At 61.9% G+C, this 11,056-nt stretch overlaps 1 protein-coding gene across 6 annotated transcripts; it reads right to left on the bottom strand.

The window, feature by feature from the left end:
* Positions 1-844: 844 nt before the first annotated feature.
* PARP6 (poly(ADP-ribose) polymerase family member 6) lies at positions 845-8,880 on the bottom strand. Of its 6 annotated transcripts, none has more exons than XM_063169367.1 (22): positions 8,804-8,880; positions 7,965-8,042; positions 7,766-7,860; positions 6,464-6,524; positions 6,246-6,336; positions 6,086-6,152; positions 5,708-5,857; positions 5,332-5,485; positions 4,633-4,686; positions 4,181-4,276; positions 4,003-4,095; positions 3,799-3,924; positions 3,635-3,700; positions 3,424-3,491; positions 3,145-3,193; positions 2,617-2,726; positions 2,451-2,523; positions 2,211-2,280; positions 1,761-1,840; positions 1,600-1,663; positions 1,391-1,475; positions 845-1,313 (listed from the first exon to the last, which is right to left on the bottom strand). In XM_063169367.1, exons 1-22 carry the CDS (start codon positions 8,804-8,806, stop codon positions 1,211-1,213), a joined length of 1,836 nt encoding a protein of 611 aa, XP_063025437.1. In that variant the 5' UTR covers positions 8,807-8,880; the 3' UTR covers positions 845-1,210. The 6 variants fall into 6 exon arrangements, 5 of the variants coding, with proteins under 5 accessions (XP_063025437.1, XP_063025436.1, XP_063025434.1 ...); XM_063169366.1 differs by having other exon boundaries at positions 846-1,313; positions 2,617-2,729; XM_063169364.1 differs by having other exon boundaries at positions 847-1,313; positions 2,617-2,729; positions 5,305-5,485.
* Between the last annotated feature and the right edge of the window lie 2,176 nt (positions 8,881-11,056).

Here is an 11,056-nt window from a genome sequence, read left to right as displayed (position 1 = left end):
TGACTGACCTGGAGAGCCCCTGGACTGTGGGGACCAGCAGTGCCCAGCCCCCTCTGCCCACCCCGAGCCCTGGCAGCCTCTGGGCTATCTCTGCTGAGTTTCTATCCAGGTTTGGGTGTAGCAGGATGCAGCTGTGCTGGCACTGCCTCCGTGTCCATGGAATTACTGGGATGGGCTTGGGCTGAAACAAAATGCTATCCCTGGGAGGTTCCTTCCCATTAGAATCTCTGCTGCAGCACCAGTGCCTGGGGGCTGCTCTGTGCAGTCCCATGTTCCCATCCCTGAGGCACAATCCCTTCTCCATCGTGTTCCACCTCCACAGCACCATCCCGTTGTGTGATGGGGGAGTAGCTCCCTCCCAGCCCTATCCCAAAGCTGCATCAATTCTCTATGGCACTTCCCCAGCATCCCATCCCTTCCCCTCCATCCTATCCCTTCCCTGTGAAGGGATTCCTTTCCTTTCTGCATGATCACCCTTCCCCTCAGTCCCATCCCTTCCCCAAGATACCATTCCCTTGTTTCCCACCTCTTCTCCACAATCCTATTGCTTTCTCACAATCCCATCCCTTACCTGTGCCCACATCCCTCCCCCAGGTTCCAATCCCTTCCCTGTGCCCCTATTCCTCCCTCACACTCCCACCCCCTCCCTTAAATCCCACTCCTTCCCCATGACTCCATCCCATCCCCTCCCAGTGATCCCATCCCTTTCCTGTGCCCCTTTCTTCACAATCCCATTCCCTCCCTGTGCCCCCATCCCTTCCCCAGCATCCCCTTCCCACACCCCACACTTTAATTCCAAGTTAAATCCACAAACACTGATTCCTTTTCTCTCTCTTTTTTTTTTTTTCCCTATGTTTTTGGGTTTGTTTTGGTTGTTTGTTTTTTTTTTTTTTTGCTTCAGTTTCTCATCGTTGATAAAAACGCCGTCGCTGCCAACGCCAGGAGGGGCCGTCCCCAGCCACGCTGGACCCACGGCTCCTTCTCCAGGCTGCCACAGACTTGGGGACAGTGGGAAGGGGACAGGGAGGGGATAAGGGACCGCTGAACCTGCCTGGTGCTCACAGGTGCCCAATGCCTATGTACAGGTGGAGCCGCTGGTGCTGCCCCGGCTCTGCCCTGCCCGGGGGGCTCAAAACCTGCTCGGCCCCTGCCCAGCCTTGCCCGGGGGCTCACTCGGTGCCCGGGGGGTCCCAGGGTGCCACCGCCACCATCAGTTTGTGTACACCTGAGTCCCGATCACACGCATGATCTCCTTCTGGATTTTGGGGTCCTGAGTATTGATGTTGGCATCTCCCACTTGGCCATCTTCGTACCTGCAGGGGGAGAAGGGGGTCAGGGGGGTTCTGGGGGGGTCCCGCAGGGGCGGCAGGGTGGGCACAGCCGGACTCACACAAAGAAGAAGCGTGTGCACACGTGGTCCGAGACAGGGCAGACCCAGATGTTGCCGTGTTTCTGCAGGTCCTTGGAGGTGATCACTGCTGGGGCAAGGGGCTGTTGGAGTGGGATGGGGGACAGAGGGCCTGTCCCTCCATCCCTCCACCCACCTGGTGACCCCAGAGGTGCCTGTCCCCCCCCCATTATCCCCCCACATCCCCTCACCTTCGCAAAGCGCGATGCAGTTCAGGTTGCGGCTCTGGAGGAAGCGGGACTGGATGGAGCGGGTCTGTGGGAAGAGCAGCCTGTGTTACCACCCTGTCCCAAACAGCCATGGGTGCCATGTCCCCATTCCCATCCTGCCCCAGTGTCCCCTGGCCCATCACCTGGGGGATCGTGTTCATCCGGTTGTAGCGCTGCACCAGCTCATCCTTCGACGGCATCCGGTGCTGCCCTTTCCCCATTCCTGTGGAAGAAGCAAGGCAGGGGCTGTCAGTCTCTCAGGGAACACTCTGGAGTGACACAGGGACACATGCCACAGACAAGGATTGCCACCCTCAGTGTTCCTGAGCCCTGGGAACCCCCCAAAAGTGTGTGCAGCACCTTCTGAAGCCTAGAAAATGCTGAGGGTTTGATTCTTTGGAGTGTGGGAAAGCCCCATCCTGGCTGGGAAGAGGCTGGTGTGATGGGATGGATATGGGATGCTGCCACTCCTGAGCAGCTTCTCCAGCCAGCACGATGCCAAACCTCCCCAGGCCCATGCAGGGAGTGGGAATGGGAGCACAGGCAGGACCAGGCAGCACAGGCAGGACTGGACAGTGCAGGCAGCCTCTTACCTGAGTATCCAAAGGAAATACTGGAGATGGGGCTCAGATAGATGCCCTTGCCATAGGCTGCTCCATGCAGCTTGCAGGAAAATACCAGGGTGAGCGTGGTGGGATCACCCCGACAGTTGAGGCACAGTGGTAGTGGAGGAAGCCTGGCACTTCCCAATGTCTGCTCCCTCCCTGCCCTCCTGCCCCTTCCCTGCCCCCCTGCTGCCCTGGGCGTGCTGGGTGCAGGGAGCAGCCCGGTACCTGCAGTTTGGTGTAGGAGGCGTTGACCAGCCCGTTGCGGAGGATGGAATGCCAGTTCTCAATGTGAGAGCCACTGCAAAGAGCCAGCCCCACATCAGCCATCATCATCCTCAGCCCCGGGGCACCCACCCGGGGGGCTCCCACCATCCCTGCCCTGGGAACTCACTGGAAAGCGAAGGTGCTGCCGTAGAGTTTCTTGGCCGTGCGGAAACGAGCTTCCTTGGCCGGGGGGCTGCTGAGCAGGAGGAACTGGTGGGAGGTGTGCATGAACTTCAGCTGCTACCAGGGCAACGGGAAAAGCAGCGGCAGTGCCGGCAGGAGAGAAGACAGACAGACAGACAGACAGACAGACAGACAGACAGAGATCATGCACGGCTGCCGGGCCCGGGTTCCAGCCCAGCCTGGCTTTGGTGACTCCAAGTTTGCCAGAAGGGTCCTTTGCATCCCTGTCTTGTCCTCATCCCACAGCCTGTGTCAAACATCCCCCTTCCTATATCCCTGTCCTGACTCCCGTATCTCCCAGGCTAGAACCCCACCCTGAGGGATCCATCCCACATCCCAGACGCTTCCATTGCCCGTCCCATATCCTTACACGCCTCATCCTGTATCCCATCTCCTGTATCCCTCCATTCCACCTCCCATATTCCACACCCTCCATCCTGCACCCCACCTGGAGCCTGGCCTGGCCCCTTACCCTGCTGAGAGGCAGCTTGACAATGTGGGATCTGTTGCTGGAGATTATCCTTGGGAAGAGGAGGAGGAAGAGGAGAAGGAAGAAGAGGAGAGTCAGAAAAGGTGGTCCCAATCTGCCCTGAGATCGTTAGATGCTCGTGACCCCCCCAAAAGAAACATGATGAGAGGGTTGTGCCCCAGATACCTGGCTGCCCCCCACTCCATCCCATGTCCTGGGGAATGTGGGGCAGTGGGAGGGACAAGGGGCAGCAGGAGAGGGCTGCAGCACCCTCAGCCTTACCACTGCAGGAGGGGATGTGCCAGAGGGTCCAGCTTGTCCATCTGCTTCTTGATCTCCAGGTAGGACCCCTGGCAGAGGCAAGATGGGCTGCAGGTGGGTCTCCTAGCACCCACCCAGCCGTGGGCAGATGGAGATCAGCACCAAAATGCCACTTCCAGCTTGGATCCCACACTGGGGAGGTCACATGGGGCTGTGGGACCACGCCACGTACCTGGGTCATCTCCCGGATGGACATCACACTGTCCAGGGCCTTCTGCAGCCGCTCGTAGTTCTTCTTCTGCATGTGGGGCAGGAGAGGCATGGCCATCAGAGGGGTCTTTGGGGCTCCCCATCACCCCCTGGTGTGGGGCAGCATTGTCCCCCCCCAGAGCTTACCTTGGGGTTGAAGGCCAGAGTTTTGGGGTCGTTGGGGTCCACCACGGAGGGGTAAGGCTCGAAGATGATGCTCTTGCGAGGGGACTCGAGGGCAGCGCGGCACATGGCCACCAGCAGGTCCACCACCTTGGGGCAGAGCAGGGACTGAAGGGACAGCCCAGCCCCCCAGGGGACTGGGGGAGGTGACACCGTGCCCAGCCCTACCTCGGCACCCGTGGCCACCTCCTCGGCCGCGCCGGACATGACGCCCAGCGTGTAGAAGGAGAAGACGCAGAGCTCCCGGGTGCACACGGCCGGCTGTGGAGGGGACAGGAGGGTGCTGAGTGTCAGGGATGGTGACACAGGGACACAGCCCGCACCTGGCCTGGCCCTGCCACCCCACCTTCAGCATGGAGCCGTTCTGGAAGACGTGCTGCTCGTCACACACCACACAGTACTCGTTGAGCGTCGGGATCCGCTGCTCTGCGTACTTCATGATCTGAGGGCAGGACGGGGGGAGTCAGGCCCTGCTGCAGGCACGGGGCTTGGGGGATGCTCCAGGCAGTGGGATGGGGATGAGTGGGACTCTGGTCAGCGGGGAGGATGATATGGGCAGTGGAGTGGGGATAAGTGGGATGTGGGGCACTGGGGAAGATACTCTGGGCAATGGGATGGGGCTGAGTGGGATGTGGGACAGGGAGAAGGACGCTCTGGGCATCAGGAGAAGGATGAGCAGGACATGGGGTGGTGAGGAGAATGCTCCAGATAGCAGGACATGGATAAGTGGGAAGTGGGACAGTGGGGAAGGATGCTGAGGGCAGCAGGCTGAGGATGAGCAGGATGCAGGACTCTCACCTGCACGAGGAAGCCGTACTCCAGCGTGGGGATGTTCTTGCAGTGGCCGCCGACCTGCGATGGAACCAGAGTGGGGCCAGCTGCGTTATCCCCCTTCCCACACAGCCCCAGCTCTGCATGGCACGGGCACCCCCAGCCCCCCAGGACCCCCAACACACCAAAACCCTGGCACAGGAAAACTCCTGAGATTCCAGTGTGCCCTGGCACAGTGAGACCCCCAACATGGCAACTCCCTCCCAACACAGCTGCACCCCCAACATCCCAACACCCCCAACACAGTGGGACCCTTGACATGCCAACACCCCCTGGCACAGTGGGACCCCCAACATGCCAACATTCCCTGGCACAGCAGGACCCCCAACATGCCAACACTCCCTGACACAGCAGGACCCCCAACATGCCAACATTCCCTGGCACAGCAGGACCCCCAACATGCCAACATTCCCTGCCGCAGCAGGGATGCAGCACCACGAGTGGGGTAAAATCCCACTGGACCCCACAGCCAGGCTCCAGCTCCCCAGGATCACCCAAGACTGGAGACAAGAAACCCTGCATGGGCTCCCCCCATCCCATGGGGGTCCCAGCACCCCAAAATAAACAATCAGACCCCAGAGGAGCCCCTGGGAAGGGGGAAGAAGAGAAAAGCAAACCCCAAGGCGGGGTGGCACCCACCAGGATGTTGAAGGGGGCAACACCTGCCTGGGTGCTGGCGGGTGGGTACCCGAAAACCTCCACCTTGGGGTTCTTCACCATGCAGGACACGGAGCGGTTCATCAGGCGGTTCACGCGAGGCTCGGGGATGCCTAGTTTGCCCTTCAGCACTGAATCTTGGATAACAGGGAAGCTGGGAGACCTGCAGGCACAGAATCCCCCTGAGCACCTGTCTGTCACCATTCCCTGCTCCTCCATCACCCAGTGCTGGATCCACCCATCAGCTACTCGTTGGGAGCAACCTCCACCTGCTTGGGATCTGGTAGGGAGCAGCAGCATCCAAGTGGGGAAACTGAGGCACAGTGCCAGGCCTCACCCAGGATGAGGGGATGGAGGGCTGGTGGGGACAACATAGGGACCTTACTTGGGGATGGGTGAGAAGATGCTGAGCCCAGCACGGAACTTCTTGATGGTGCCGCTTGTCTTGAACCAGCTGTGCCGCTTCTCCTGCTGGGTCTTCAGGAAATCGTTGCTGAGATGTTTCCATTGCTGGGATGTGAACATGCCCAGGATCCTGGCAAACAGGGAGGACGGCACCCATGGGTGTTTGGTGGTCCATGACACCCCCAGCCCCTCCTCTTCCCCACACACAGATGGTGGTGAGCCTGTCAGAGGACTGTGTGGTGTATAAAAGGCAGTGGCAAGGGGACATGTGGCACGTGGCCAGTTTTGGGGCACAACAGCGACTCTGTGACCCACCCCACCCACCACCCTTGGGTGCCCACTATGTTTCAGCTCTTACTTCTTCAGCTGCAGACCCAGCCCGAAGCCCTCCTTGTTGGACGGCTGGAAAACCTCGATGGACGGTTCTGTGGGCAGAGAGGAGGATGAGGAGCCATGGGTGCTGCACTGTGCCTGTCCTGAGGGCACAGGGACCCCGCACCCCGCCCGTGCCCACTCACCGGGGCCATCGAGGTACTGGGACAGGGAGAAGCGCAGGCGGAGGACGATGGGCTCCGTCCGCAGCACCTTCCACGCCGTCGCCACCTCCTCCTGCCAGGGCACAGACACTTTGGCACAGCCACGGGAGCTCCACCCAGGCAGGGACACCTGGAGCCCCCCTGGGTGCCTGTGCCCACCCCCCCATGCCAGCAGTGCTGGGGAAACCCCAGGGACTCACATCGAGGAAGCTGATGTTCACATGGAGGTCGATGTCCACGTCATCGATGGTGCCATACTCCCTGTGAGGACAGACATTGCTGTGGCACGGGGGGTGGCACAGAGCTGGAACAGTGGCCTGGTGCCCACTGTGCCAGGGTGGGCAGGCTCGTGGGACAGAGACATAGCACTTGTGGCTCCCCATGTATCAAGTGTGTGCATGGGGGGAGTGCCCCAAATGTGGATGTGAACCTGGGAGTGTGACAGCACAGCCAGTGCTCAGGGGGTGGCATGGCCAGCTGTGCTAGGGGTGCCATGGCTGAGTGCCCTGGGAATGGCACAGCTGGATGGCACAGCTGGTTATGCAAGGGTGCCACTACTGGGTGCTCCAAGATGGCATGGTCAGGTGCCCGGGAATGGCCTGCCCAGGTGTGCTGGGGATGGCACTCCTGGATGCCTGAGGATGGCGCAGCCAGGTAACCCACGGATGGTACTGCTGGGGGTCTGGCAATGCCATGGCCAGGTGACCCAGCTGCCACAGCTGAGTGCCCTGAATACAGCACAGCTGGGTGCCCAGGGATGGCACAGCTGGGTGTCTGAAGATGGCACAGATGAGTGCCTGGGGCTGCCACAGCTGGATTCTCCACGAATGCCATGTCTGGGTGCCCAAGGACAGCACAGCCAAGTGCCCAGGGGATGCTGTGGCCAGTGAGCTGGGGAGGGTATGTCTGAGCAATGTCAGCCAGGTGCCCTGGGGATGCCATGGTCAGGTGCCCCAGAGATGGTACAGCAGGATGCCTGGGGATGCTGTGGCCAGATGTTCTGGTAATACCATGGCCAGGTGTCCCAGAGATGGCACAGCAGGATGCCTGAGCATGGCACAGCTGGATACCCAGGGATAACACAGCTGAGTACCCCAGGGATGGCACAGCTGGGTACTCAGGGACACCACAGCTGGATACCTGGGCATGGCACAGCTGGGTACCCAGGGATAGCACAGCACAGCTGGGTATCTGAGGATAGCACAGCTGGGTACCCAGGGATAGCACAGCACAGCTGGGTATCTGAGGATAGCACAGCTGGGCATTCAGGGATAGCACAGCACAGCTGGGTATCTGAGGATAGCACAGCTGGGTACCCAGGGATAGCACAGCACAGCTGGGTACCTGGGGATAGCACAGCTGGGTACCCAGGGATAGCACAGCACAGCTGGGTACCCAGGCATGGCACAGCTGAGTGCCCAGGGACAGCACAGCCATCCTGGCACAGCCCAGCTATGCCCCTGTGCCTGGCAGTGCCCGGGGCAGGGCAGCAGGGCACCCACCTGACGGCCACGGCATTCTCGCTGTAGATCTCCTTCACCGCCTCGATGTCGGCGTCCAGCTGCGGGTGCCGGTACAGGTCGGCAGCGCAGGTCCCCTGTGGCACAGCACTGTCACACCCAGAGCCTCCCCAGGCCTGGCAGGGGGCTCGGGCTGGGGGTCCCTGAGCCCCCCGTGGCACCACGGGGTCCCACCACCCACCTGCACGCCATAGAGGAACTCCTCGGACTCATTGTCCCCGTCGGAGTCATCGTCCGTCCAGTACTGGCCCTTGAGGTCCTGGGGACACAGGGGTGGCAGGCAGCAGGGACGGGGGACAGGGGTGGGGAGGGGATTGGGGGAGCACATTAACAGGGAGGGAATGACGGGGAGCAAACTGGGGGAGCTGGTTCTGGAGAGAGGGTTGGGGGTGGTGGGTTTGGGGAAGCAGTTATGGGGAGCAGAAGGATAGGGAGAATGATAGGGGTTGGGGGGAGTGTTTGGGGGCAGCAGGATGTGGGCAGTGGGATGGGGGGAGCAGGACGGGAGGAATAATTTAGGGGGCAGTGGGATGGAGGAGCAGGTTAGAGGGAGGATGGATGGAGCAGATTAGAGGGGAGCAAGATGGAGACAGCAGGAAGGACCAGCAGGACGGGGACACTGGAATGGGGGAACAGGGAGAGAACAGGATGGGGGAGCAGGATGGGAACAGAGGGACGGAGGGACAGTGTGGGGGAACAGGACGGGACAGCAGGATTGGGAAGCAGGATGGAGGAGCAGGATGGGACCAGCGGGATGGAGGAGCAGGATGGAGGAGCAGGACGGGCACTGCGCACGGAGCTGCCGGGGATGCCCGGCCGATGGCGACGCGGGGGTCCCTCCTCCTGCTCCGGCCCCATCCCCGCCCCGAGCCGGGGGACCCCGGGACACGGGGGGACACCGAGGGCCGCGGCCCCTCCCCCGCCCCGGGCCGCCGCGGGCCCGTCCCGCCCCCTCGGCGGGCGCGCTCCCCCCGCGGCCGCGGCCGTGTCCCCGCGTCCCCTCCGCGCCCCGGCCCTCACCATGTCAGCGCGGGCCGGCCGGCGCGGGCACGGCCGCCATGCTGCCGGGGGGCCGCGCCTGACGTCAGGGCCGCCGCACCGCGTCACCCCGCGGCGCCGCCATGACGTCACCGCCGGGGACCCCCCCCCCCCCCCCCCCCCGCGACACCCCCCGAGCCGTGAGGGGCGGGGCAGCGCCGTGAGGGGACGCGGGGCTGGGCCCGGGGCCGGGTGTGGCTGTCCCAGGACAGGGGAGGCCGTGCTGGGTGTCCCTCACAGTGACCCCTCCATCCAACGCGGGTCCCGTGTCCCCAGCACAGGGTGACCATTGTGGGGCCCCTCCCTGTCTGTCACAGCCCTCCCGCAGCCCAGCCCGGTGTCCCCAGCGTCCTCAGTGCAGGGTCCACAGTGTTCCTAGCACAGTAACAGTATCCCCAGTGTCCCCAGTGCAGAGTCCACAGTGTCCCCAGTGCAGCTCCTCGCCCCCCCAGCACAAGGTGACCATTTTTGGTCCCCTCCACGGACCTCAGGGTCCCCAGTGCACCCGGTGCAGAGCCCTCTGTGGTCCCACACAGAGACCATTTTGGGTCCCCACATGGCTGTCACAGTCCCTACAGTCCAGCACAGGGGCTGAGTGCCAGGGCCCTGAGTTAATGGCATGTCCCCAGTGTCACCACGGTGCCAGTGTGGAGCCACTGTCATGGGTCACAGGCAAAAGGTCCCCATGATTCTGGGATCACGTTCCCAACACCTCCAGCATGGGGTCCCCAGTGTTACCAGCCAAAGGCCTTCGTGGATCTGGCATACAGTGTCCATGTTGGGTCCCTCACAGCTGGGACAGCGTCCCCTGTGGCCCCAGCATCTCCAGTCTGGTCTCTCCTTGACCCCAGCACAGTGTCCTCAGCACCCCCAGCACTAATTCCCTAGGTTTTAAGTTTTTCTGTTCTGTGTTGGTGTGCTGCTTTAGCTTTATATTAAGTGTTACTGGGATCTTTTCACAGGGTGGTGGAGACAAAACAATCCTGTTCTAGCTGGAGACTCAAGGACAATCTCTTCAAACTTCAGGTCCAAAGCACAAGTATTGTGAAAAGAGGAGGGTGGGCAAGCAACCAAGGAGGATGAAACGTCATAATTTGAAGCTATTAACTAGACAGTTAACACGTATATACAAAAGGACTAAAACTTATAAAAATGTGAGATCTCATGACTAAGCCCTGCTTTGCTTCCATCTTGGAGCCGTCCGGGCAGAGCCACTACTGTGGCTCAGTTATTGCCAGGGTGTGGCCTTTGAAGGCACTTCAATAAATCTCCATTTTATTCCTCTTAACTCTGTCTAGCCTTGGTTCCAGCTCCTTGGGGCGTTAGCACCATGTCACCAACATCTCCAGCCTTGTGTCTCCAGTGTCCCCAGTCCTTGTAACCCAACTACAGAGATTTCACACTGGTCCCCAGTGTCCCCAGTGGGAGGTCTCAGGAGCTTCCAAAGCACCCCAAAACACACAGAGCCACCGCCCCTGCAGAGTGAGGGACCCCTGAGGTGTGAGATGGAGGCTTGGTGTGAGTAGGGTGTGTCAGTGTGAGCTGGGGGGGCTCGGTGTTTATCGGAGGGCTCGGTGTGAGTTGGGGGCTCGGTTTAAGTTGGGGGGTGCCAGTGTGAGTTGGGGGTGTCAGTGTGACTTGGGGGTGCCAGTGTGAGGTGCGGGCCACGGCCCCTTTAAGGCGGCGAGCACTCTCCGTCCTCGCGCGCGGCGGCTGCGCCGCTTCCTCATTGGCCGGCCGAGCGCGTGCTGTGACTCAGAGCCTCCCCCTGCTGGTTTGTGCGTCCGCTCCCGAAAGTAGCTCCGGCGCCCCGCCCTTGCCCAGCGGGCTCCGGCCCCGGCAGGGCGGGCGGCGGAGGGATATGAGAGGGGCGGTGCTTCGACCAGCCGGGATTACTTTGACGGAGCGTGTGGGGGCGGCGCTCAGAGCGGCGGCGGCGCTCCGAGTGAAAGGACGAGGTAGCGGCGTGACCCAATAGCGGTAGGTAACGGCGCCCTACGGGGCTGCGAGCGGTGGGGCCGGCCGCGCCGGTACCGCCGGTACCGCCGTTATGCCCAAGTTTCCGCTGCCGGGTGAGGGTCCCACCGGGCGGCGGTTGAGGGGAGGGGGCGCGCGCCCTGCGGGACGGTTGAGGAGGGGGCGCGCGGGGGGTCGCGGCGCCGCGCACGTGGCTGCCGGCAGCCCCGGCCCCGCGTCCCCATCTCTGTCCCCTCGAGCATCCCCCCGAGATCCCGC

Source organism: Melospiza melodia, chromosome 15, assembly GCF_035770615.1.
Source record: "Melospiza melodia melodia isolate bMelMel2 chromosome 15, bMelMel2.pri, whole genome shotgun sequence".
Classification (NCBI taxonomy): domain Eukaryota; kingdom Metazoa; phylum Chordata; class Aves; order Passeriformes; family Passerellidae; genus Melospiza; species Melospiza melodia.
Note: the sequence above shows the minus strand (reverse complement) of the source record. Positions and strands in the feature narration are given on the sequence as shown.

Excerpts from the sequence above, each read along its gene's own strand:
- PARP6 (XM_063169363.1), bottom strand. The coding sequence starts at position 8,111 with ATGTGCTCCCCCAATCCCCTCCCCACCCCTGTCCCCCGTCCCTGCTGC. Across the intron at positions 2,524-2,616 it reads GGCAGCACCTTCGCTTTCCA|TGGCTCTCACATTGAGAACT; the intron begins GTGAGTTCCCAG and ends GGCTCTTTGCAG. Across the intron at positions 1,314-1,390 it reads TGCACACGCTTCTTCTTTGT|GTACGAAGATGGCCAAGTGG; the intron begins GTGAGTCCGGCT and ends CTCCCCCTGCAG.